The sequence below is a fragment of the Acomys minous genome (assembly GCF_964271855.1).
Source record: "Acomys minous genome assembly, chromosome: 10".
Classification (NCBI taxonomy): domain Eukaryota; kingdom Metazoa; phylum Chordata; class Mammalia; order Rodentia; family Muridae; genus Acomys; species Acomys minous.
Genome location: NC_140491.1, coordinates 33,332,225 through 33,360,011, shown reverse-complemented (window position 1 = coordinate 33,360,011; position 27,787 = coordinate 33,332,225). Strand labels below are relative to the sequence as shown.

Here is a 27,787-nt window from a genome sequence, read left to right as displayed (position 1 = left end):
TTCTCTATGTATAGCCCTGGCTGTCTAGGAAATCACCTTGTAGACCAGGCTGGCCTCAAACTCACAGAGATCCATCTACCTACCCCGGCCTTTGAGTGTTGGAACTAGTTTGTGCCACTAAACCCAGCTACTATAAACTCTGATTTTTTTACCAGTGGTTTTCGCATTTTCCTTGCCACATTATATTTTAGAAGAGAAGCTATTCAATGTTTAATATATAACACTTTGAATTCTGTATCTATCTATAGTTTGTAAACATGCAACATGTCAGTAAAAGGCTAACGAATTAGAACTATCAGGAAACTAAAGTTCTCTTTACAATTAACTCTTGTTTGGTTGTTGATTGGTTTGGGTTTTTTGAGACAGGTTTTCTCTGTGTAACAGCCCTGCCTGTCGTGGAACTCACTCTATAGACTGACCAGGTTGGCCTTGAACTCACGGAAATCTGCCTGCCTCTGCCTCCTGAATGCTGGGATTAAAGGCCTGGCCACCATAGCTGGGCTGCCTTACCCCAGCACTTCCTTGGGTTTAATGCCATAGCTGCCTGATTATTTTAGTGAAGCTTAAATAAGAACCATAACAAATGGCTAGCCACTCAGCTGTCCCCCTTTAGCCTGTAAAAGGAAATGCAGTGTGTATTTTCAGAGCATTCTGTAGCAGGATGTGATAGTGTGTGCCTCTGTTAATGGCATTTATGGGGACCATGGATTGTAGCCAGCCTGGGCTGTTGAGCAAGGCCCTGACTTGTGCAGCAGCAGCAGTGACCAAAAAGAATATGTTGTGTTTTTTTTTTCTTTATATTTTTTAACATCAATCTTCTAACCTTTCCCTGTTGGATTCTCCCTGCTCCTTTGCCAGGAGTCTAGAGCAGTGGTTCTCAACCTTCCTAATGCTGCTGTGGATCTTTAATACAGTTCTCATGTTCTGGTGACCCCTCCCCTACAACCATAAAATTATTTTTGTTACTACTTTATAACTATAATTTTGCTACTGTTATGAATCATAATGTATGTATCTGATATGCAACCCCTGTGAAAGAATTGTTCAAGAATTCCCCCTTAGCTGGGCGTTGTGACACATGCCTTTAATCCCAGCATGAGGGGGGTGGGGGGTGGAGGCAGTGGACCTCTGTGAGTTCAAGGCCAGCCTGGTTACAAAATGAGTCCAGGACAGCCAAGGCTGCAAGAGAAACCCTGTCTTGAAAAAACAAAAAGAGAAAAGAAAAAGAGAAAAAGAATTCCCACAAGTAAGAATGCCAGAGAAGCCCCATCTACAGGGGAGTATAGACTGAACAGAGGCATTGATAAGCAGCCCTCTCAATCTTTATAAGTTAAACTACCATATTGTGGATGATTTAGTTAAAGATGCAAATATCAAATACACAGACTTGAAGCTGGAGAGATGGCTCAGTGGTTAAGAGCACTGACTGCTCTTCCAGAGGCCCTCAGTTCAGTTTCAAGCACCCATATGGTGGCTCACAACTGTCTAGTTCCAAGGTTTTAGATGTGTTCTGATTTCTGAGGACACTGCGTACATATGGTGCACAGACATACATGCAGGCAAAACATCCATACACATTTTTTTAAAAAGTAAAAATTATGGGCTGGAGAGATGGCTCAGCAGTTAAAAACACTCCCTGTTCTTGGATTCAGTTCCAAGCTCCTAGATGGTGTCTCATAACTGTCTGTGACTTCAGTGCGTCTGAGGGCGCTGCAAACATGTAGTACACAGACATACATTCAGTCTGTGACTTCAGTGTGTCTGAGGGTGCTGCAAACATGTAGTACACAGACATACATGCAGTCTGTGACTTCAGTGCATCTGAGGGCGCTGCAAACATGTGTACACAGACATACATGCAGTCTGTGACTTCAGTGCGTCTGAGGGCGCTGCAAACATGTAGTACACAGACATACATTCAGTGTGTGACTTCAGTGCATCTGAGGGCGCTGCAAACATGTGTGCACAGACATACATTGAGGTAAAACACCATGCCCATAAAATAAAAATAAACAAACATATTTGTAAACAACTACATGGACCTGTGGTTTCCTGGAATTGTAAGTGTCTTTGAACTGAAAATTAGTAGCAATTAGCCACTTTACTTCATACTGGTATGCTTGGTCATCTGAGGAAATTTCAGCAAGCAAATAAAAGTGAGTATATTGTGTGGTGCTGAGAGTCAGGATATATATATGTTCTTTCCACAGAGCACCACATTGTGTGTGTGTGTGTGTGTGTGTGTGTGTGTGTGTGTGTGTGTGTGTGTGTACACGTGAGAGTCAGAGTTTGTGGAGAAGAGTGTCATTGAGAGTCAGAATATATGTTTGCACATATATGTGTATATGTATACTCATCGCTAAGTATTTGTGCATATGCCAGGTGTTTGTGTTACACTTGTGTATTTTGTGTTTGTGTCAAAATATATGTATGCATGTGAACAGGGATTCTGTGCTGTGTGCCTTTGTTGTTGTTGTTTGTTTTTTGGGGTTTGTTTTTTTGAGACAGGGTTTCTCTTGTAGTCTGGGCTTTCCTGGACTCACTTTGTAGACCAGGTTAGCCTCGAACTCAGAGATCTGCCTGCCTCTGCCCCCCCCCCAACCCCTAGTGCTGGGTTTAAATGCATGTGCCACCACGCCTTGTGTAAAACTATTTCTTTTATAGTTCTTTCCTATGCTATACTATTAAACCAGTTTGGCTCCTATTTTGGACCAAGATAAGTAAGACTTGAAGAAAAATTTTAATCTAATGAGTCAATTTTTAACTTAAAATAGTATAATAATCTAATTCTGTGACTTTAATATATTCAGAGGCCATGGACTTTATTGGCTTTTTAGTAAATCAAGTTGATTATGCATAGACTAGGGAGGTTGCTATTTTGATTATTTTGAATGTTTTCTTATTCTCAAATTGACTTTGATTTCAGCCACTTTCTGCCAGAAGTGACACTGCATTTGAAATAGAAACTATTTTTTGTTACTGTTAGAAGCTTTTACAAGCTGTCAGGGTTGAAAGGAAAAACTGTGGCCTCCTGCAGTAGCATGATGGTGATTTGAAATGCACCTTAACAGTCCTAATCAGCCCTTTCTGTAAGCCAGGTTCCAGCTAAGGCTTGTCTGTCTGTCTGTCTGTCTGTCTTTCTTTCTTTCTTTCTTTCTTTCTTTTATTTTTGAAACAGGGTTTCTCTGTGCAGTCCTGGCTGTCCTGGACTCTTTGTAGACCAGGCTGGCCTTGAACTCACAGAGGTATGTCTGCCTCTGCCTCCCTGAGTGCTGGGATTACAAGCATGCACGACCATACCAGTTTTTGTTGTTGTTTGTTTGTTTTGTTTTGTTCTTAAAATGCTTTGGAATCGTGACAGCTGTCTCCCACATGTCATTTTCATATGTGGCCTTATTTACTCACTCTTTTATGCCCACAGCCATACCTGCTCTGCAGCCCATTGTCCATGACCTCTTTGTGTTAAGAGGAACAAATAAAGCTGATGCAGGCAAAGAGCTTGAAACCCAGAAGGAGGTGGTGGTGTCGATGCTGTTAAGACTCATCCAGTACCACCAGGTAAGAGGAAGGTATAGTGATAATCACATCATCAACATGGACATGCGTACCATAGCCATGAGGTCCTGTGTGTGTGCTGATCTGTCTCTGGAACCAACAAAAATGGCAGTGAGAGGAGAAAATACACTATGTTAAGAGCTGGCCCAAAGCTAGGCATAGTAGCATATGCCTTTAATCCCAGCACTCGGGAATCAAAGGCTGGGGGATCACTGTGAGTGTGAGGCCAGCCTTGTCTACAAAGTGAGTCCAGGACAGCCAAGACTACACAGAGAAATCCTGTCTCAGGGAAAAACTAAAAAAAAAAAAAAAAGCTAGCCTAGTCCCAGAAGGCTAGCAGACTAACTGCTACAATGTCAGTCAAGATACTAAATATGACAGAAGCTATTTATTCTCAAACATGGTTCAAAGATCAAGTAATTGTCAGTGTTGATCTAAACCATTGACATTTAAAAAAATACTAAAAACATAAATTCTTAAATATATAAATAGTATATTTATTTACCTCTGTTTTAACACACTCGTGTTCTTTTTATTTTGATTATTTCTAGTTTTATTTCCCTTAAGTTGGAGCATGGATTTTAAATACTTTGAGTGAGCCCATGTCTCTGTTACAAACTTTTGCCAGGTCACAGATATATCTATTTAGAGTGACCAAAATGACCACCAGTAAACTCATGCTTAGCTTTGTATGACTGTTGCAAGTGAGGGCAACTCAAAAATAGATTGCCTTTGCAAGAGCACTGAGATGAATTTAAAGAACATAGGAATATTAACGATCCCACACAGTGTTTATTCAAGGGTGTCTGTGAGTTTTCCTGCAAACTAATATAAGTTTGATTTTCACTTGACTCCTTCTTTCTTCATGAAATGTTATAATGCTATAGAAACAATACTGATCAGGAGTCTTCCTGAGCCCAGCATGGCTCATGCATGCCCTTGGAGCTCACTGCTTCCCTTCCTGGGGTTTTTAGTTTGTGTTGTTGTTGTTGTTGTTGTTTTGCTTTACATTCACATGTCACAAGGTAAAGACTGTATAATGAAATTAAATCTCTTTGAACCTTTGGGTTACCCAGCTGAGCTGGGATCAGTGTGGGACATGGGAAGGTAGAGGGGCCCCGGGGAAAGAGCATTCTGATCTCACCTGAACATTCTTGCAGGTGCTGGAGATGTTCATCCTTGTCCTGCAGCAGTGCCACAAGGAGAATGAGGACAAGTGGAAACGGCTATCTCGGCAGGTCGCAGACATCATCCTGCCCATGTTAGCCAAGCAGCAGGTTTGTCACCAGGGCCCTGTTTTGCCATCATGTCTTGTGATTTGTTTCAGAATGGACTGAGATGCCTATGAAGGTTGGTTGTGATTATTATATCCTGACAGGTTCTTGCTTTGAAACGGTCACAGGGAAAGTGGCTTCTTTTATTCCCCTTACCCTTTGAGGTTGAAATTACCTTCTCACTTTACAAGTGAGGGAACCAAGGGTCAGAGAGGTTATGGGGTTTTTTCCATCCTCACAGAGCTTAAGGGTGATGGGTCTATAGGTGGTTGGCCCCGTTAGGACTTGACTACTGAGTCCTTGCTTAGATTTTTATTCTGACTCCTATATTCTAGTCACTCAGTTTTTTATTTGACCCTTAGCTTTCTTTATGTTTGTTCATTTGTTTGTTTTTCTTACTACTTACAAAGTAACCTAGAAGTTATTCATCACTTAGAATTTCTGAACCAGGTAATGTTACTAGTTAATTCAGAAAATAGAGTGGTCTGGCTGTGCCGCATCTTGTGGAAACAAACAGCCCAGGCTCCTGGACTTTGTGGCCTCAGAACCCAGGAGCCTGTGTGGTTCCCACCGCAGCACCATTACAACAGAAGAGAAGAGTACAGACAGAGCCTGGCTATAGACAGTCCTACCAGAAAGCCTGAGCAGCTGCCAGATGGAGCTCTGCTTCGAATGAAACCCCTATCAGATGGCAAGGCACTGCTTTTGAAATAGTTCTGTAGAAAGCACAAAGTGGCCATGTTTCTCCACATTTCGTAAACACTTGTAGGCAAACTCTTCATATGCTGGGCAGTATTGCAGGGACTGATAGGAAATAGTTCACTGAACAAAATGTATTGAAAAGCCCTGCTCTCCCACCTTAAAGTGAAGCTTTCCTTGAGACAGGCAATGGATACCAAGACAGACAACAAAGGAATACATTATCAAAGTGTATAAAGTATCAGAGGATAGTAGTTATCTATGTCAGAGGAGGGGGGTAGTGTCAGGGGAGGGGATGCATTGTTTTATCAATGACAAACAGACAAGCCTTGTGTAGGGGGTGACATTGGAGTAAGCATGAAGGAAGGAACAGGGTGATTTAGTAGGTATCTGTAAGAGAGTGCTTCAGGCAGAGCAGAGAGCAGTTCCAAGCCCCTGAGATTGTAGTGAGCCAATTGGATACAGGGAAAGGACGGATGAGAGGGAAGGGATGGAGACATGTGTCCTGAAGCTTTGCTAAGCACTGTGATGCACTGTCCTGAGAATAGGGTCACTGCTGAGAGTAAACCACTTTTAACTTTAACTACAAGATAGGCATGGTGGTGATTGTGTGCTGTGGAGGTGCAGTGATGATGTGTGTAAGGCTGGCGTTTCCATTGGGTTGCACAGACATGTCTGATGCTTAATTCCACAGATGCATATCGACTCTCATGAAGCCCTTGGAGTGTTAAATACCTTGTTTGAGATTTTGGCTCCTTCCTCTCTACGTCCTGTGGACATGCTTTTGCGAAGCATGTTCATTACTCCAAGCACAATGGTGAGTCTCACCAGACACTCCCAGATCTGCCCCAGCTCCTGAGGTGGAGCTTACGAGTTTGCAATTTTCAGTTCTCCAATTGAGCCTGATCCTGCTTCTCTGGGACCACACCTGGAACCAGTGCTGTAGGGACTTTGTGGTGAAGTCACAAATTAGGGTGACTGGCAACCAGGGGAAACATAGCCATCTTTCCTTAGCTTTGGCATATGTGTTTTCTTGTTTTAGGCATCTGTAAGCACTGTGCAGCTCTGGGTCTCTGGAATCCTAGCCATCCTGAGGGTTCTCATTTCCCAGTCAACTGAAGATATCGTTCTGTCTCGTATTCAGGAGCTCGCCTTTTCTCCATATTTAATCTCCTGTCCAGTAGTTAACAGGTTAAGGGATGGAGACAGTAACCCAACACTAGGAGAGCGCAGTGAAGGGAAACAAATAAAGAATTTGCCAGAAGACACATTCTCAAGGTATGTTTTCTTTCGGAACCTGTAAACTGACTGTGTTTGTTGGCTGCTTCTCACCATGTCTCACCGTGTCTCAGCAGCAGCCAACAGTAACTGCTGGTGTTGTTGTGAATCTGAGTTCACTCGCCTAGCTTTATGTTTTTCTTTTTTCTTTCTTTTATTTTATTTATTTATTTCTTTATTTTTATTTTTAAGAGGCAGGGTTTCTCTGTGTAGCCATGGCTGTCCTGGACTCATTCTATAGACCAGGCTGGCCTCGAACTCACAGCAATACGCCTGCCTCTGCCTCCCGAGTGCTGACATTAAAGGGGTGCGCCACCATGCCTGGCTGATTTATTTACTTTTATTAAATGTGTATGAGCGTTTTGCCTGTGTGTAAGTAAGTATACCAAGTGTGTGTCTCATGCCCGTGGAGGCCAGAAGGCATTGAATGCCCTGGAACTGCAGTTTCAGACAGTTGGAAGCTGCCTTGTGTGTTCTGGGAACTGAACCTGGGTCCTCTGCCAGAGCAGTTAATTCTCTTGAACCCTGATTTTTATTCTTACCTACCTCACCAGTGGCCTTTTTTACACACATTTCTTAAGGCTCTATCTTATTCTAGTTCTGTCCTTGTGACAGACTTGGCAAGAGTAGCTCACCATGGTCAAGCAGGCATGGCCTGCGCTTCATGCAGTGCAGTGAGGGGTGAATTGCCTGTACAGTGGTTCAAAACTTGGGGTAAGCCACTGAAAATCAGCCCTGTACTTCTTTTCACCATATGCTGCTTTAAGAACCTTTCTCATTGCCGAGATGAACAGCATCTACCAGATACCTGCAGGGTCAACTCGTGTGCTCCCACCACATGGTGTGGGGTATCTTGTAAACTGCCACACTGCCTTTTTTTTTTTTTTTTTAAAGATTTATTTATTTATCAGATGCTGGGAATTGAACTCAGGACCTCTGGAGCAGCAATCAGTGCCCTTAACCTCTGAGCCATCTCTCCAGCCCCCCCACAGCCTTTTTGTTTGCAGGTTCAACTGCCAGCCCGTTACTCTCCTTCTGCTAAGTTGAAGGAGTAAAATTGATGTTACACTAAATTCTTATGGCGAATAACAGCTTGTATTTATGTAACATTCACATAGCCAATAAGGCTTTAAAAAAATATATCGCTTGTCATTTTGTCTTGCTGGGCCTTTGAAGATGATATGATTACCATTTCACATTTAAGGAAGGTTATAGAGGGAGAAGCAGTGATTGGTCCTCAGTGATGGTCTGAAATATTTCATGTTCACTTTGTTCAGTGTGCGCCCTTGCGTTTTTATAGAAACTAATGGTCTTTATCTCATACTTGTGCTTGACGCAAGCTCACTGACAGTGACTAATCGGCTGTTCTTTGCTCCATTTCTTGGAAGGTTTCTTTTACAACTGGTTGGTATTCTTTTAGAAGACATTGTTACAAAACAGCTCAAAGTGGAAATGAGTGAACAGCAGCATACGTTCTACTGCCAAGAGCTAGGCACACTGCTCATGTGTCTGATTCACATCTTCAAATCTGGTGAGTGCAGTTAGACTTGATAGTATTTTGTGTTCCCTTCTTCCTACAGAAGCTGTTCCCCACGCTCCCTGTGCCCTGTGTGACCATGCTGATGATAGGAGTGAACCTGATACCATGTGGTCCAGCAATTACCTGATAGGCAAATACCTGAAAGAATAAGTAACAGAGTGCTTGGAAGATAGCCTTATACTAGTCTTCATAACAGCATTCATTGCATAGCTAAGAAGAAGCAACTCTGGCTTCTGTTGGTCGGGGGGAAGGGGGGTGGTTGATAAGCCAAGCCTATACATAGGGTATAGGGTATATGTCTACGCATGGAATATTTTTCAGCCTGAGAAAGTAAAATAATTCTGACATAAGAAACAATATGGGGTACTGGAAAGATAGCTTAGCAGTTAAGAGTATTTGCTATTCCTGTGGAGGACCCACCTTTGCTTCCCAGTATATCGTAGAGGCTCACAATCATGTGTAACTCCAGTTCCAGGGGGTCTGATGCCCTCTTCTAGACTCCACCAGCACTAGGCATGCACAGAGTGCACATACATGCATGCAGGTAAAACACTCAATAGACATAAAATTAAAAGGCCAACATAGGTGACCCTTGAAGACATTGTGATAAACAAAATATGCTAGACACAAAAAGACAGACATTGTGTTTCCTTTATATGAGATCCTCTGAGTACTCCAAATCTAGAGGCAGAAGCCAGCTGCAGTGGCTTCAGGAAAGGGATTTAATGACTATAAAGTTTGTTTTACAAGGTGAAAAGAATTATAAATAGATGTGGTGATGTTACATAACATAAATGCATTTAATACCAAAGCTGTATGTTCAGAAATTATCAAGGTGGTAAATTTTATGTCATATGTATTTTACCACAATAAAAAATAATTGGAAGCCAGTAAGGTGCCCTGGTAGATACAGGTGTTTGTAACCAACGCGGACAGCCTGAGTGTGATCCCACTGGAAGAAGTTGCCTTGGTGTACAGGCTTTGCCCTAGTGCCAGTAGGCTGTATAAGAATGTCTGTTTCTCTATTTTGTGTGACACTAGGTGGCAGAACGTGTTTGGGTGTTTGGTTGGTCTCAAGATAGGACTGAAGTATTTCAGCTATACATTTATAAAGATATGTTTAGTTCTCTTGATGATTGTTCTTGTAGCCCCGTGTGTTTCTGTCTCTTGAGTCTCAGCCAGCCAAAGAGCTGTAGGGTGCCATCCCATCTGCTGGCCGCTGCTCAGTTCTTTGTCCTTTCAGCTGTGACCTGAATCCTTCCCCTCTGTGTTGGCTGGCTCTTTCTGGCCACCTGTGTTCAGGTTTCCACAGCAGCTGGTCTGGGGCTCCTGAAGAATGCAGCAATCAACAAAGGGGCAGAAGTGGGATGACCTATTAAATAGGTATAGTGTCTGCTGCTGCTTAGAAAAGGTAGCGTTTGGGCCGGGGAAGAACCCTACTTAGAGAAGTGCTTGCAGTACCAAGTATGAGGACCTGAGTTTGGAGTCCCAGCACCTGGGTAAAAAACGAGGCACAGCGTCTATGCTTCTGGCGGACAGCTGGACTATCCATGTCTGTAGGGCTGCTGGCAGCCAGGACATCCAATCAGTGAGCTCCAGGTTCAGTGAGAGATCTTGTCTCAAAAAATAAGGTGGAGAAGCAATATTGACCCCATATCAACCTCTGACTTCAACACATATGTACCCAGGTACACACATGCACCCATATATCCACATGAGCACATGCACACACACAAAGTCACAATTCTTTGTTTGTTTTGCTTTCTTTTTCAAGACAAGGTTTCCCTGTGTAGCCTTGGCTGTCCTGGACTCACTTTGTAGACCAGGCTAGCCTCGAACTCACAGCGATCCACCTGCCTCTGCCTCCCAAGTGCTGGGATTAAAGGTGTGCACCACCACAAGTGGTGCAAAGTCATAATTATCTAAGTGCAAAGTGTGGGAAAGGACTACAGTAGTCCTGGTTTCCTGGTACTGGACCAGCGTGAACATCAGGAGCGTTCCCCAGAATCTGTTTTACTTATTTTTCTTTGGTTCTAGGAATGTTCCGGAGAATCACAGCAGCTGCCACTAGACTGTTCACCAGTGATGGCTGTGAAGGCAGCTTCTATACGCTAGAGAACCTGAACGCACGGGTGCGATCCATGGTGCCCACGCACCCAGCCCTGGTACTGCTCTGGTGTCAGATCCTGCTGCTCATCAATCACACTGACCACCGATGGTGGGCAGAGGTGCAGCAGACACCCAAGTAGGTGCACAGCTCCCAGGGCCGGGCACCAGCCCAGTGTTTGGCCTGAGGCTTGGTTGCTATGAGGGCATTTTTATTTTCCATTCTTTATGAGGCTTTGTAAAACTCTGTCTGCATATTAATCTTTCTTTCATGGGTACTGTTTTGTAGGGAAATGTGGTCTGGCATGGACATTCAAACTAAACAGTTGCTTTTTCACTGTGATTTTCTTTGGCAAGCTTTTTGACACTATTCCGTCGTTTGGGCTGTGCTTGTCAGGCTCGTTCCCTCCTGCTACGTCCTACGGCTTTCATTGGTTCCACAGCCAGACATGTTGCAATGTCTTAACTTTGTTACGATTAAATGTGTTCTGAGTATTCTTAGATAATGAAGTAATTATTTAGCAAGTTTCGAAACTGATTGGAAGTATTTTATTAATTTATTTTTATTATTCAGATAGACTGTTTCTGGTTGTGGGTGGCCCTCTTTTCTGCAAAGAGTTTTTAGGCTTAAACCTCAGTGCCCAGGTACTTATTCACTCAGAAGTCTGAGCATGTTTGGAAGTAAAAGTTATGAGCCCTGACGAGTCAGTCCTTAGTGTAGTTTCTGGACCACTTATGAACCCATGTTGAACAAAACTTCTTAAGGAAGAGTATAGATGAGCTTAACCAGAGCCTCCCATGGAGACTCAACTTTTACATCCCTGTGTAGGGCATTATTGATCGTCTACTATGTGCTCCTTATAATGATATCTGCGAAGGAAACAAATATTTCTGCCTTAATGTGTGATCGCTTGGGGAGGCACCCACAATATCGTTTGAAATGCTTAGAGGATCTCTTGGGCCTGTCACATTAACTGATCATTGTGAGAGATAGTAGACAGGAAGCCAGTTACCTAGCTTTCTGTTTCTTATATGTACATGTAAATCTGCCATGTAGCTGCTTAAAACATTGCAGTGCAAGAAACTTGCTCTGAGCTAGGAATTTCCAAACCTCTGCTACTACCAGTGCTGCTGGTCCACAGATGCTCTGAGCCCAGAGGCGTCTCAGCAACACCAGTGTTCATTCCTTTCTTCTTTCTTTCTTTTGCATTTTTCCTGTTTTTTTTCTATTTAAAAAAAATGTTTTAAATTGAAATAGAATCACATCACTTCCCTGCTTCCAGCTACCCTTCTTCCATACCTCCTATATAACCCCATTCTCACATTGATAGTCTCTTTTTTCTTATTACATTTGTTACATATAACATATTATATATTATTTATGTATATGTATGTATGTGTATGTACAAGTATATATAAATACAACTTGCTGTTTCTGATTGTGTTATTTGTGTATATATGGCTTCAGGGTTGGCTACTCTGCATTGGGCAGCCAATAATAGGACTCATCCCTGGGAGAGGCTAATTCTCTTCTCTCAGAAGTTATTAGCTACTTACAGTTTTTTGTCTAGGGATGCAATCCTGTGATATTTCCCCCATCCATATTAATATACCCGTGGATACTGCCTTTGTTGTAATCTTGCTTGTGGATCCATTTCTCTCCTAGACGGCTTCACAGTAGGCTTTCTGGTATTCTGTCTCTTATAATCTTTCTGCCTCCTCTTCCATTATGTTGCCTGAGCTACAGATGCAGGAGCTGTGATGTAGATGTATCCTTGGGCTGGACTCCTCCACAATCTCTGCATTTTGTCCAGTTGTGGTTTTCTATGATTGTGTCCATCTGCTATAAAGAGACTTTTCTTTGATGAGCATGGTAGCTACAAATTGAAGCTCAGAGAAGGGAATGGTGGAGTGTATCTTTAATCTCACTCCTCAGGAGGCAGAAGCAGGCGGACATCAGTGAGTTCAAGGCCAGCCTGCTCTACATGGCAAGGTCCAGGCCAGCCAGGGATACACAGTGAGAACTTGTCTTAAGAAGAAAAAACAAAAAGAAAAAAAAACAAAAGCAAAAACTGGTGGCTCTGACCATAGCAAGATGGTTCAGTAGGCAAAGGTATTTGCTGCTAAGTCTGATAACTTTAGTTCAGTCCCACATGGTAGAAAGAGTTGATTCCCATATGTGTCCTCTGAGATCCACAGGCACACTGTGCGGCACAAACATACAAATACTTTGTTTAAAGGCTAAAAAAAACCAAAAGGAATTGGGGCCCTGAGAACTTTGATTGTAGTAGGTTCCCAGGGGAGCCCAGTGGATACCCAGGCCTGAGTTGTGCTAACTCTGAATGAGCCAAGAAGGCATGAGGAAGGTAGGAATGGCTCCACCCTACTCTAAACCGTAGTTCTCAGCAACATCTGCCCACCCCATTGGTGTAAAATAGTGTATAGTGTTGAAGACTAAAAACCATACTAAGCTTTGTTCAAGAGGAAACGGGCTTTGACCTTAGCTGATGATGGAGGCCAGTTCTCACCAAGGTGCTCATTAGACACGCTGAAACATCTGTGTCTTAGAAGAAAAGTGTTAGGTTCATAGAAGAAAACAAATAGGACATGTGAATTGACTTTAGGCTCTGATTGTGCGCTGGATCAGGACTGCAAGACCGCTAGGATGATCATTATTGTATAGTTGTAAGTGGGAGGATTAGCCTGCTGTGCGTACTGTCTTTGTAGCTGTGAACGGTGTTTTTAGTGAAATGTGCTCTAGATCACTCTTCCATGATGCAGCCAAAGAAGTGTATGTGTGCAAGCATTCAGACTGTGTGATAAAGTTTCGTGTGAATGCATAATGTATGTCCAGGTAGAATACGTATCATGTACTGAGTTTACATGTGCAAAGTGTGTACATGAGCTCAAAGGTGACAAATATTAACAGTTGAATGTAGGCAAAAGTCAGGGGCTATTTGTTGATTTCAACTTTTCTGTTTGGCATTTTCTACTAAAAGAGAAAAAGATGATGGAAGAATTAGCATTTGGAGGCAGCTCTTAGGAGGAGGCTTGCTATAAGGGGACTTAGAGTTATGAAAAATGGGGTCACAGTTTCTTCTCGTTTCTCTCTCTCTCTCTCTCTCTCTCTCTCTCTCTCTCTCTCTCTCTCTCTGTGTGTGTGTGTGTGTGTGTGTGTGTGTGTGTGTGTGTGTGTGTCCGTCCGTCCATGTCTATGTGTGAATGAGCCTTAACCCACCTGGGGAGGTCACAGGACAACTTTCCACTATGGAACCCAGGAATTGAATTCAGGCTTGTGCAACAAGTGCTTTTACTTGCTAAGCCATCCTGCCAGCTCATTAGGGGATTTCCTTGAGTTGGTGAGTATGGGGTTTGGGCACAAACATTGGTTATATTGTAGTAGTTAGTAGTAGTTTGTCACAGTTGAAATGATCGTTTCCTTCCTCCCTCCCTCCCTCTTGTTCGTTTTCTTTCTTTCTTTCTTTCTTTCTTTCTTTCTTTCTTTCTTTCTTTCTTTCTTATGTGTGTTGGTGTTTTCCATATATGTGTCTGTCTGTATGAGGGTGAGATCCCCTGGAACTGAAGACAGTTGTTGGCTGCAATGTGGGTGCTGGGAATTGAACCTGGGTCCTCTGGAAGAACAACCAGTGCACTTAACCACTGAGCGATTTCTCCAGCTCCAAAATTACTGTTTCTCATTCCCTCTCCCATTTATTAAAATGAGAATGCCATCCCTTTTGGGTTCTGAGTGCAGTATTCTTCAGAGGAGCCTACCTTGCTTTTCTTCATTTGGCTAGATCTCAGGATCTGCTCTTAGGTAGCTTCTGCTCCTCAGTGGCAAGAGGCAAGGCCATAATTGAGCATTATTTGTGTGATGATTGATTAATATCTGTCTCCTCTTTTTATGTTTGCTGTTCTGATCAGGACCGTTTCACATTCAAGCCATAACAGTGTCTCCTGCTGATTATTTAATTGCAGATTTCCACCTGTTATCTTTCAGAAGTAGCTGTGAGTACAAAGCTCCCGACTGAGAAAGGGCAGGTGTTCTGTATTACAATTTCTTAACAGCCGTAGGATACCCGGTAAAATGCCTTTTGTACCATCTCCTGTCCGATTCAAAACAGCACCATCATCCCAGGCAGTCCCCTCTTGTCCCTTTGCAGCCACATCTTCCCTTGTCCATGATAAGTACCTCCATGCATACTCTGTGCCCAGAGAAGACGTCCATGGAAGTGAGCTGTGCACCTGGTCGTTCATCAGCACCGTGTGCTTAAAGTTTATTCCTGTGGTAGTGGTGACCTGTGGCCTAGGCCTTGCACTTGCTGACTAGGATGCCACTGTAGATGCACTAGTTCACTCATCCATTCACTAGTTGGGAAGCAGAAATGTTTGGTAGCTCTAACAAAACTTTCCCCTGTATCATATTTTATTGGTTGTATTTTAGTACTGAGGAGTTACAGGATTGGTCAACATATTTCAAATGTTGCCCTCCTGTGTGTGACCTCTGTCCCTATTTATATCAAGGAAAAGATTAGAAATGTGTCAGGCATTCTGTTTTAAATATCCAGCTATAACCAAGAGTCTCCAGAGTTACATTTAGAAAGAAGAAAGATGCAGTGAGAAAGGAGTATGAAGTGGAGTAGCCACGCTAGTGGAGAAGAAACACTTGGAACAGTAATTCCACAGCTACGGCCCCCTCAGTAATATGTTTAGAAATGAGTACGGGAGCATGAAATGAGGCTTTTCTCTGGCACTTGACAGTGTTTGTAGAACATGAGGATTTCTCCTCCCCCTCTTCTTCCTCCTCCTCCTCCTCCTCCTCCTTCTTCTTTTTGGTTTTTCGAGACAGGGTCTCTTTGTGTATCCTTGACTGTCCTAGACTTGCTTTGTAGACCAGGCTGAGCTCAAACTCACAGCAATCTGCCTGCCTCTGCCTCCCAAGTGCTGGGATTAAAGGCATGTGCCACCATGTCCAGCGAACGTAGGGATTTCTAAAAGAATGTCTCTGTTATCAAACATGCTCAGTATGAGTTCTGGAATGGGCATTGTGTTTGAAACTACAGCTTTATAGTGGATTTTGCCCTTCAGTCAAGCACTGTAATCATCTGCTTGCTAAACCCTCTTGTGTCCTTTAATGTTCTCTAGGAACAGAAGTCTGAGGTGCATAAGCACATAACCCCAGTCTGATGTATCAATATTTGGAATAACTTGTGGGTTTGAGAAGGAAAACCAAGCATAGCCACGTTCAGTATTTTGTGTGTAAGTTTGTTACTATCCCAGACTTGCCCCCTCATTGCATCTTTCACTCTTTGTAGGAGACACAGTCTGTCCTGCACAAAGTCACTTAACCCCCAGATGTCTGGTGAAGAGGAAGATGGTGGCTCAGCGGCTCAGCTTGGAATGTGCAATAGAGAAATAGTGCGAAGAGGGGCCCTTATTCTCTTCTGTGATTATGTCGTAAGTGTGATAACTGCCCGTGAGGGCTGTTAGGGAGGTGAAGGACTGCATAACTGCTGCTTGGATGCACCTGCTGGGTACCCAGAGTGGTCACTGCCCCACAGAACATCAGTTGAGGTGGCACCGGTGTTTGATTTACTCTGGGCTTAGTTACAGCAGTCTGGGCTCATCCTCTTCTAAATTTCTAAGTTGATCTTCACAATTATTCATTCAGATATCCATAGTTTTCACATTCCCAGGAACTAAGTGCCCAGCATATAGGTGGTAGTTTTTGTCTTACTGTGTAGGCTGGCTTGAAACTCAGAGTTGAGACCTGGCTGGGCTCAAACTCACATGATCCCCTCCTTCTACCTCCTGACTGCTGGGATTAAAGATGTGTGCCGCCATTCCCAGCAAGCTCCACATGATCTCAGCAAAGCTAAATGCACTGACTGTTGTGAGGTTTTGGCTTGTTTTCTTTCAATTATTTTGTAGGAAAGGTTCATCATTAAATGTTCATCATTGGATTTCAGGATAGATTTTCTTTTAGCTACCACTATTTTTTTTATCACTTTTGTGAAAATTTTAACTAGAAAACTAGCATCACTTGCTTGGTTTATGAAAACAAGTCTTCTATAATCATATTGGTCTAAAATAAGTTACTATTACATTTTAATCTAGATGTGATGCTTTTTTTTTTTAAACAAACAGTGTCACATACACATTGTTATCATGGAACAAAATGGTTTTTAAAAGTCGAACCAGAGAAAAAAGCAGATTTTATCTAGCTGTGAGCAGAGCTGTTTTAAGTACTTTACTAATGTCCACTCTCTGTACAGAGCAGGCTACATGTTCATAATCTTCTCACCTCAGCCTGAGTGCAGGGAGGTTGATGTGTGCCACGGTGCCCTGCTTAATATTTGACTTGACACTCCCAATATTGAATTAGTTTTTATATCTTGTTCTACTTTTGAGAAATAATATAATGGTGTTTTCACAAAAATATAAGAAAATTTCATAAGTTAATACTTTCAGTTGATTGCAAATAGAAAATATTATCATTAACCAGATATCAAGGATTTTTATCAGGTTTTGGCTTCTGTCTAAGATTATGATTTCTACATGTGAAAAGGCTACATGTGGTTTTTTGGGGGGGCTTTTTGTTGTTGGTGGTGGGGGTTTGTTGTTGTTGTTGTTCTGTTTTGCTTTGTTTTTCAAGACAGTTTCTCTGTTTAGCCTTGGCTGTCCTGAAACTCAGTCTGTAGATGAGACTAGCCTTGAATTTACAGAGATCTGCCTGCATCTGCCTCCCAAGTGCTGGATTTAAAGCATGAGCTACCATTGCCCAGCAGTCTACATATGTTTTTAACTATGGATATTATTATTTTCTAAGTTTTAAGTGACATTTCTTGCATGGACTGGGGAGATCTATTTTTTGATTCAGGAATTCTATCAAAGCTGTGGCAGTTAGTGCTATTCACTCTACTAAGCATTGGAGCAGAGTGTGTGTAGAATGGCCCGCAATAGGCTGGCCTGCAGCCTGCTGGCAAGCTCAATTACAACACGGGGCTGCCTTTGTTCCCATGCATGCAAACTCGAGGCCAGTCACCAGGACCGGCTGCACCAGAGTGCTCACCTGCGCTGCTTTTGTTCATTCTCTCATTTTGAGGCATTTGGTAGCACCTCTGGGAGCTGGACATTGCCATGGGTTTGGCTTCCTATGGCCTCTACCACGTGTGATCAGAGGTTCAAGGCCCTGTAACTTAAGTTTCCTTCATTTATCTCATTGACTTGTACTCAGACCCTGTCTTCACTGAGGCAGTTTGTATTTGGAATTCATTTTTTGTTTTTTGGGGTTTTTTTTTTCTTACTTTCTAGCTTTCTTGTGTACTTGAAATGTATCTTTTATTACATCTTTTCTAGTGTCAGAATCTCCATGACTCAGAACACTTAACATGGCTCATTGTGAATCACATTCAAGATCTGATCAGCCTGTCCCATGAGCCTCCGGTACAAGACTTTATAAGTGCCATTCATCGTAATTCTGCAGCTAGTGGTCTTTTTATCCAGGCAATTCAGTCTCGTTGTGAAAATCTTTCAACTGTAAGTCTTGAGCCTGCCAGTTTGCTTTCTCTGCCTTAAAAATGGAGTACTGGAATTTTGTCAGTACCAGTTACCAGTCTAAAGGAGTAATAAATTCTTTTTCCTTCTCAATATTAGCCAACCACTCTGAAGAAAACACTTCAGTGCTTGGAAGGCATCCATCTCAGCCAGTCTGGTGCTGTGCTCACTCTCTATGTGGACAGGCTCCTGGGCACTCCCTTCCGTGCGCTGGCTCGCATGGTCGACACCCTGGCCTGTCGCCGGGTAGAAATGCTTTTGGCTGCAAATTTACAGGTACTGAAAATTGGTGGTTTATATCAAACTTAGCATGTGGACCTGGTCTCAGTTGTCCACTAATAGAAGCATGTATGCCATGTTTGTTGTTTGTGTGTCTGACCAACCGCTTCTAGTCTGCTCTTATTAGACATAGTGTGCATGCCAGCCTATCCTTTTAAAGTCAGTGTGAGCTTGTATATCACACAATCCCTCATGTGTCCTTGTCTGTGTAGAGTAGCATGGCCCAGTTGCCGGTGGAGGAACTGAACAGAATCCAGGAGCACCTCCAGAACAGCGGGCTTGCACAAAGGTAAGGCTGCAGCATTGGGTCCTGGCATTTGGGCGGCCAGGGTATAAAGACTTAGAAACGTACAGGAACAAATAGGCAGACAAAGGAATTAGTGAGTGGTATTGATGAGGTAACTGCAGCAGTGCCACAGTAGAAAAGGCTTTCTAAATGTCAGGCAAGAGTCTCACTTTAGTAGACATGCAGATGTGGCCATCAAACACCCGTTGCACACATTGGGGCTCCTGAACCTTCTGGCTGTTGAAAGGAGAGGAAGTGTGTGTTGCCTCTGTTCCTGGAACCCTGATGAATGGGAATAAACACAGAACCTATTACTAGGTTAGAGGGAATAAACATCAGAGTGCTACCTGGCTCTTTGTGGATTTTTAAGTGACCTCTTTTCGTAGCTCTTCTTTTGCCTAGTTGTTTTTTAGGACCCTTTATTAGAAACATTTCCATCTGTAGTGTAAGCATAGTTTCTAGACTGCAAGATAAATTAAGAAAAGCTTTTACCTCTTCTCCACTGCAAATGGGAGTAGAGAGCACACGTATATGTGCATCAAAGGCTAATTTTGTCATAGGGTTTTTACCGTAGTGTTTCTTAATAGAACAAGGCATATAGTCTGGATGATTTTTTTAGTCTGTGGAGCCATGTGATGTTATCATTTGACACAGGAAGTAGCACGTTGGCTTTAGACAGAGAGCAAATTGTGTTTGACTGTAGACTCGTCATAGACCAATATGAAGATTATAACATAAATACTTTGGGCCAGATGAAATGTTTTTTTGTGTGTGTGTGCATGTGTGTGAAATGACCATCCCTAATGGAATAAAGCATGTCATTATGGGGGATGAAATGGAGTTTGTACACTTGAATCTTAGAGGAATTTACCTGTTTTGCATACATTACAAATAGGTTAGCTAGAGATCTATAGCTCAGTGGTAGAGCCCTTGTCTTGCATTCACAAGAATGGGTTCAATCTCCAGTACTGCCAAGAAAAGAAAGAATACAATGGAATAGTTTTGCCAGCTGTTATATAGTGCATTGCCTAATGGAATGTTGAGCATAAATGAAACTTCTGGGAAATATCAATGAGATATAGATTATGGTAATTTAAAGTAACTAGGGCCTAAGTGTGCATCATGGCTTTAGAATGTTGAAGGGAAGGTCCAAAATATGTTGCATCTTGTTTTATGAAGCTACTTTTATTATTTGGTATTAATGTTTCTAGAACCCATCTTTGCAAAATTGAGATTTCAAACTGAAGAGCAAACTACTCTGGTTTCGTTTGTATTTCAGACACCAAAGGCTCTATTCCCTGCTGGACAGGTTCCGACTCTCTACCGTGCAGGACTCACTTAGCCCCTTGCCCCCGGTCACTTCCCACCCCCTGGATGGGGATGGGCACACATCTCTGGAAACAGTGAGTCCAGATAAAGTAAGTGTCCAGTGTGTCTAAATGTGATGGCCAGGGACCATGTGGAAACAATGGCAGCCTCTGTCCACAATGCGGATAAGGGTGGGTATCAGTACTCACAGCTCTGCTTGTGGATTAGAGTACAGTATGGAGGCCTTGAGGTCCTAATGAGAAAGGAAGTGCTAATGGGAGACTCTTGTGGAGGAGTGTGGGGTGTGGGTCAGGTGGCTAGTTGGCAACTAGGAGAGGTTGGTTGTGGCCCAGGACCTATGACTGCAGACATTGTCTAGCACATGCTGACATGCTTCTTTCCCTCTCCCTGAACCTTCTACCTCCTATGAATTGATGCACCTACTGCTACCAGGTATAATGTATTGTCACCTTCACCATTCATACTTGAAAGTTAGAGATGCTTATGGCCTTGGGGGAGAGGAGAGGAGATTTCAGAAACCTGCAGTCTATGAAAGAAAGCACAGGTTTGCCCCAGACTCACTCTCCATCTCTGTGTGAAGCATTCTTTGGCTCTGGCTGCTGGGAGGAAGAGGTAGGCAGACACTGCAGTAGAGTGTAGTAGCACAATAGGTAGAGTGCAGGTAGACGTAAGGCTGCTAACACTCAGAATGCTGTGGAGTTTGCAAGGACTGCTGAAGGTTCCACGGGTGGTAGTGGAGGAGAAGAAGGAGGAGGGGGAGGAGGGGGAGGAGGAGGAGGAAGAGAAGAAGAAGGAGGAGGAGGAGGAAGAGGAGGAGGGGGAGGAGAAGAAGAAGAAGAAGAAGAAGAAGAAGAAGAAGAAGAAGAAGAAGAAGAAGAAGAAGAAGAAGAAGAAGAAGAAGAAGAAGAAAAGGCGGCATTCAGGCACAGAACAGCAGAGGGAAGACTAGCTGTCTAGTTTAAGCCCAGGGTGTGTCTATACAGCCAACAAGGATGAGAGCTACAGTCACAGCCCAGAGGAGAAGCTAAGTGTCCACCCAGTCACATTGCCCTTCTCTTTTTCTTCTTCTCAGGACTGGTACCTCCAGCTTGTCAGATCCCAGTGTTGGACCAGATCAGATTCTGCACTGCTGGAAGGTGCAGAGCTGGTGAATCGCATCCCTGCTGAAGACATGAATGACTTCATGATGAGCTCGGTAGGGCAACAATCCAGGGAGCCAGGGATTTCCCAGCTCTGCTTCTGTTTCTGAGTTAGATTTGTGTCTTACTTAGGGTTTCTGTTGCTTCTATGAATCACTATGATCAGAACAAGTTGGGGAAGAAAGGATTTATTTGGCTTATATCATCATTGAAGGAAGTCAGGACAGGAGCTCAAACAGGGTCAGACCCTGGAGACATGAGCTGATGCAGAGGCCATGGAGGGTGCTGCTTACTGGCTTGGTCTCCATGGCCTGCTCAGCCTGCTTTCTTATAGAACCTAGAACCAGCAGCTCAGGGATTGCACCACCCAGTGGGCTGGGCCCTCCGTCATCAATCACTAATTGAGAAAATGCCCCACAGGCTTACCTACAACCCAACCTTATAGAGGCATTTTCTTAACTGTGGTGCCAAGTTGACATAAAACTAGCCAGCTCAATTTGTCTCATCTTTGTGTGATTAATGTATGGCAACATTTGGGAGACCTGAGTCCAGGCAAGGACACCATAAAACAAAATGCATGGAAGGCTCTAATAAAAAATGGCACATGCCAGGCAGTGGTGATGCATGCCTTTAATCCCAGCACTCAGAAGACAGAGGCAGGCGGATCGCTATGAGTTCAAGGCCAGCCTGGTCTACAAAGCAAGTCCAGGACAACCAAGGCTAACACAGAGAGACCTTGTCTCAAAAAACAAACAAAGCAAAACAAAAAAAAAGAAAGGAAAAGAAAAATGGCACATGAAGGCTAATCCAGAATAGCTAGCAAATGGGATGTGAATAGAATGCTGTTCAAACAAACTAGAATCCTAAAAGAAGAAAGTCATTTTAACTTGATCCTTCATGCATTTAAAGAAAATGGGTGGCCATAAGCTATAGTCAGCTCATCATCATTCATTTCATGACTACAAGAAGGTACATCGTGTGTTCATTATATTCTGGAAATTGATCTTTAATAGCCCTGTGTTAATTACCTTTTGTGCTGCTGTGATAGAACACTGTGACAAAAAGCAGTTTAAAGGAGGAAGAGTTTGTTTTGGCTCACAGTTGAAGGGTACAGTCCCTCATTGCATGGAAGGCAGCAGGAGCTTGAGGTGTCTGGTCATATTGTGCCCACAATCAGGAAGCAAAGAGGTGACTGCTGGTGCTCAGCTTGCTCTCTCCTGTTTACTCAGTCCAGGATTCCTGCTCACAACTGAAATTGGTCTTCCTACCTCAACCTAATCAAGATAATCCCTGTCAGACTCATACAGAGCCTTGTCTCCTAAGAAACTCTGTATCTTGCTAAGCTGACATAGTTATTAACCATTACACCCAGCATGCAGTCAGGCACCTGCACCCTCTAGATACAGAGACATTCTCTCATGTAGTGAGGTGCCCTTTCCTCGCTAGATACAGAGGAATTCTCCTCCACGAACCTGTCAGATATCAGAAGGCAAACTTCAGAGCTGGTCCAGGCCTTCAAAGCATTCAGTTCACCTGCCCTTGCCTCTTTTGCCAAGCATCCTTAAGCCACTACCTCAGTGGGAAGACAAGGACCTCCCTGCCCCTTGTATAAGCCAAATGGGTGTGGAGAAGCAGGAACTGAGCAGGTTAATAGCGTGTGTGTGTGTGTATGTATGTGTGTGTGTGTGTGTGTGTCTGTCTGTCTGTCTGTCGGAAGTGGTACACAGGAAGATATCTGAAGTATAGGACCAGTTGGTTAGATTTTCCAAATTGCTAAGTAGGCTATTAACAGCTTGAAAGTTCCACCTGTGACCATAGAAATATTTGATTTGGGGGTATTAATGATGGACTATAGTTTGTCTTTTGTTTGTTTGTTTGTTTGTTATTTTTTTTGGTTTGGTTTGGTTTTGGTTTTTTGAGACAGGGTTTCTCTGTGTGGTCTTGCCTGTCCTGGACTTGCTTTGTAGACCAGTTGTCCTCGAACTCACAGAGATCCACCTGCTTCTACCTCCCATTTGCTGGGATCAAAGGCATGCGCCACCATGCCCAGCTGGAATATAGTTTTAAATTGAAGCTGATGTTCTGCTTGGAAAATTGTCATTCTCCCCTAAATCCTTAAATGGCTTTTAAAAAATTGACAAAACATAATAAAAACTGTCGTATGTGATTGAGCCTGGCGTGGTGGCGCATGCCTTTAACCCCAGTACTCGGGAGGCAGAGGTAGGCGGATCACTGAGTTCGAGGCCAGCCTGGTCTACAAAGTCCAAAGTGAGTCCAGGACAATGAAGGCTACAAAGAGAAACCCTGTCTCAGGGAAGGGGGGAGTGGGGGAGGGGAAGAATTTTTCTAGAGTGTATTTTCTCACTTTTATTTTTGTAACAGTTAATGTGAGGCAATTTACTTCATAAAGGAAAGAGACTTATTTTGACTGATAGTTCTACAGATACAAGGTACAACGGCTCATCTGCTGATGGCTTTGCTTTCAGAGTCCCAATGTAGGGCAGAAAATCTCCTATGGCAAAAAGTACGGAGTTCAAGTGTCTGTGTCTCTAGAATATTCTCACAAGCATTTTTAAAAGTTCCCTAATCTGGATTATCTCAGAAACAAATGGCTTGTTGCATTAGCTATGTGTGTTCCAGCCTGAAGGAAAGCTTACCACCTTTGCTGCTGCTTTTCTTACCTGTAATGTTTTGACTCAGGAGTTCAACCTAAGCCTTTTGGCTCCCTGCTTAAGCCTTGGCATGAGTGAGATTGCTACTGGCCAGAAGAGTCCCCTTTTTGAAGCAGCCCGTGGGGTGACTCTGGACCGGGTGACCAGTGTTGTTCAGCAGCTTCCTGCTGTCCATCAAGTCTTCCAGCCTTTCCTGCCTACAGAGCCCACAGCCTACTGGAGCAAATTGAGTGATCTGCTTGGTAATTTAAATGTGGTTCCCTTAGGTGCTTGTCTGTCTCTCCCTCCCTCCCCTCCCCCCTTTCTGGTGTGATAGGAATGGTAGAAGCAGAATGTGGAAGCCAGAGGGAGATAGGGCTACACACTGAACCCAGAGCTGCTGACTCTGCTAGTTTGGCTGACCAACAAGCCTCTGGGATCCTCCTGTCTCAGCCCCCAGTGCTGAGGTTACAGGTACATGTCCTACAGCTAGGTATTACAGGTACACATCCCACAGCTAGGTGTTACATGTACACATCCCACAGCTATGTGTTACAGGTACACATCCCACAGCTAGGTGTTACATGTACACATCCCACAGCTAGGTGTTACATGTACATATCCCACAGCTAGGTGTTACATGTACACATCCCACAGCTAGGTGTTACATGTACACATCCCACAGCTATGTGTTACAGGTACACATCCCACAGCTAGGTGTTATATGTACACATCCCACAGCTAGGTATTACAGGTACACATCCCACAGCTAGGTGTTACATGTACACATCCCACAGCTAGGTATTACAGGTACACATCCCACAGCTAGGTGTTACATGTACACATCCCACAGCTAGGTGTTACATGTACACATCCCACAGCTAGGTGTTACATGTACACATCCCACAGCTAGGTGTTACATGTACACATCCCACAGCTAGGTGTTACAGGTACACATCCCACAGCTAGGTGTTACATGTACACATCCCACAGCTAGGTGTTACATGTACACATCCCACAGCTAGGTATTACAGGTACACATCCCACAGCTAGGTGTTACATGTACACATCCCACAGCTAGGTATTACAGGTACACATCCCACAGCTAGGTGTTACATGTACACGTCCCACAGCTAGGTGTTACATGTACATGTCCCACAGCTAGGTGTTACAGGTACACATCCCACAGCTAGGTGTTACATGTACACATCCCACAGCTAGGTGTTACAGGTACACATCCCACAGCTAGGTGTTACATGTACACATCCCACAGCTAGGTGTTACAGGTACACATCCCACAGCTAGGTGTTACATGTACACATCCCACAGCTAGGTGTTACATGTACACATCCCACAGCTAGGTGTTACAGGTACACATCCCACAGCTAGGTGTTACAGGTACACATCCCACAGCTAGGTGTTACATGAGTGCTGGGATTCCAAACTCAAGTCCTCATGTTTGCACAGCAAGCACGTCTCCTCTGACTCATCTTCTCAGCTCGTTATCTTAGTTTTTTAATTATTTTATTTTACACATATAAGAGTTTTGTCTACATGTATGTCTTCACCACATGCATGTAGTGCCCACGGAGCCACAAGATGGCATCCAATCCCACGGGACTTGTAAGTGCACTATGTGATAGCTGGGGATTTATCCTAGGTTCTCTGGAAGATCAGCCCATGCTCTAAACTACTGAGCCATCTCTCTAGCCCCAAGTTGTCATAGTTTTGAAAAGTATTACAGTTCAGCATAGTGCTTTGCCCCAAGCACGTACATAGTCAGGGCTATTGATCTAAAACACTAGAAAGGCTGACATAGGTAGCTGAGAAACTGGACCAAATTCTTAGCTCTAAATACCTTTCTTTGTTGCTTGGATACTCCTGGGCATAGTCAGGTTCTAAGCCCTTCAGGAACATTGGCTTAGACTTAGGGCAAACCAGGTCACGTATGAGTGGTCATCAACAGCAGATGTGAGTGGACATCAACAGATGGACTCCTTTGGTCTTGGCAACCTCAGATCCACACAGCAGTGTTCAGGCTTCTGAAGGGGAAGGGCCTGTGCTCACAGTCAGCGTCACTCATGCCAGTCTCATGTTTCAGGTGATGCTGCGTCATACCAGTCTCTGACCACACTTGCCCGTGCCCTGGCACAATATCTGGTGGTGGTCTCCAAAGTGCCTGCTCATTTGCACCTTCCTCCTGAGAAGGAAGGGGACACAGTGAAGTTTGTGGTAATGACACTTGAGGTAAGAGCAGCTCTGAAATACTGTGTCTTTGTGAGGATAGGATATGTGGATAGCACTGTGATGAAAGTCCTGACTGAGTATGGTAGTGCATATATGTTAGTCCAGCTACTTTGGAGGCAGAAACAGGAGAATGTGGGTTCCCAGCTTGTAACGATGTGCCTGGGTACATAACTAGACCCCGTGTCAATAACAGGGAGGAAATGAATGCCGTTGTCAAGGTCTGATTCACCTGCTGACACCGAGTGCCTTTCACCCTCACTACACCACCTACTGGGAAGCAGGGAGGTGTGTAAGACATCCTCTTGTGCCTATACTATAAGCCTAATGTGGATCTTAGTTAAAATCTGGGCAGTGTTATGTTTTAGATTGGACAATGAACCTGGACACTTCACCCAGGCCCTCAAAGTATGTACACACATGCACTGTAGCTTTATTGCGTTGCTATTTAACTGCTGAAAAAGAGTCACATGGGTCCTGAGGGTGTGTGGTGCAAAGGCACTAGCTGAACCAGGCTGAGTTAGGTAGTCTTTGAGCTTGCCTTAGCCCAGTGGGGAAGACTGGAAAGCAAGTGTATATGTAAAGTACTGGGTGGCATCTCCTAGTCGTACCCTGAGCTGCACAGTCAGTGTCATGTACTTGGTTCTCATAACAACTCTGTAGGGTAAACTCTGCTCCCATTTCACCCATAGGGAAAGAGGCTCACAGAGGTTCAGGGACTTATAGAGGTCACTAGTCATGAATCATACTCCCAAACTCAGTTTTGTGGCTGAGATTAAAAAAAAAAAAGTCCAAGGTTACAGGAGTCCTTGAAAAGAGCCTCTGGCTGGAGGCCTAGGACAAGTTTTTCTAGGCACCCATGGTTCTAAAGGAGAAAGACATCCGGAGTGGTTGGGTATTCTGGCAGAGGGAAGGCTGGAACTTTAGGGTATAGGTGGATCAGGACTGCATACTAAGAAAGTTAGGAACTACAACCTAGAAACATGGATCAGGACCATCCTTCTGCCAGGAAGTTGTCTGACTTCTTGGCCTCTCCATCTTTCTATGGTCTTCTAAAGCTTTTAATGGTACTGCTTCCCTAGAGGTCCCTGAGACATCAAGTACTGGGTGAGCATTCTGACACAGTGCTTCCCTTTAGGCTCTGTCATGGCATCTGATCCATGAGCAGATCCCACTGAGTCTGGACCTCCAAGCCGGGCTAGACTGCTGCTGCTTGGCACTACAGGTGCCTGGCCTCTGGGCAGTGCTATCCTCCCCAGAGTATGTGACCCATGCCTGCTCCCTCATCCACTGCGTGCGATTCATCCTGGAAGCCAGTAAGTCCTTGTCTGTGAATGACTTTCCTGTCTTTGTACAGTTGACCTTGTAATCAATACATGACAGTTATAAATACTTTTTCTTCCTGTCTCCCACTTCCCAAGAACCAAGTTAGGACTTGGGGTGGAGTGGATAGACTATAGACACTGCCTTTAGAAGACCCACTTGTCCACCCCCAGACCTCACATTACACTGGAACTTAACTTGAATTTGCTTTTCTAGTGACTTTGTTTAGAATTTGGAGTTCCAGCTCTTAAAAAATACTTTTTAAGTTTTATTTCTTTGATCTTTAGTCTTGGTTGACTATTTGATGTTCTTAGTCCTAGATGATTATAAGATTGATGAATATAAGATTAATAAAATTACATTCAATAGATGGCTTCTGTTAGAGTTGTAGTGTGTGCTTGCATACTGTATTGTAATGCTAATATGTTGTAAAATAAAAGGGATTCATTCTTTTCAAGGAACAGTGTCCTCAATAAGGGTCATTAGCTAAAAATTTTAAAAAATTGGATATTATAGTTTACATGTCA

The 27,787-nt window shown here is 43.6% G+C and overlaps 1 protein-coding gene across 2 annotated transcripts in view; it reads left to right on the top strand.

The window, feature by feature from the left end:
- HTT (huntingtin) overlaps positions 1–27,787 on the top strand; it is a 143,502-nt gene that overhangs the window by 90,160 nt on the left and 25,555 nt on the right. For both annotated transcript variants that reach the window (XM_084797780.1, XM_084797779.1), the window contains 15 exons: positions 3,422–3,558; positions 4,716–4,832; positions 6,223–6,345; positions 6,571–6,806; positions 8,195–8,337; positions 10,384–10,591; positions 15,768–15,909; positions 17,812–17,991; positions 18,109–18,285; positions 18,501–18,577; positions 19,854–19,992; positions 20,976–21,098; positions 23,743–23,956; positions 25,795–25,940; positions 27,076–27,253. In XM_084797780.1, the coding sequence (XP_084653906.1) occupies positions 3,422–3,558; positions 4,716–4,832; positions 6,223–6,345; positions 6,571–6,806; positions 8,195–8,337; positions 10,384–10,591; positions 15,768–15,909; positions 17,812–17,991; positions 18,109–18,285; positions 18,501–18,577; positions 19,854–19,992; positions 20,976–21,098; positions 23,743–23,956; positions 25,795–25,940; positions 27,076–27,253 (2,340 nt within the window). The remainder of the gene's footprint in view (positions 1–3,421; positions 3,559–4,715; positions 4,833–6,222; positions 6,346–6,570; positions 6,807–8,194; positions 8,338–10,383; positions 10,592–15,767; positions 15,910–17,811; positions 17,992–18,108; positions 18,286–18,500; positions 18,578–19,853; positions 19,993–20,975; positions 21,099–23,742; positions 23,957–25,794; positions 25,941–27,075; positions 27,254–27,787) is intronic.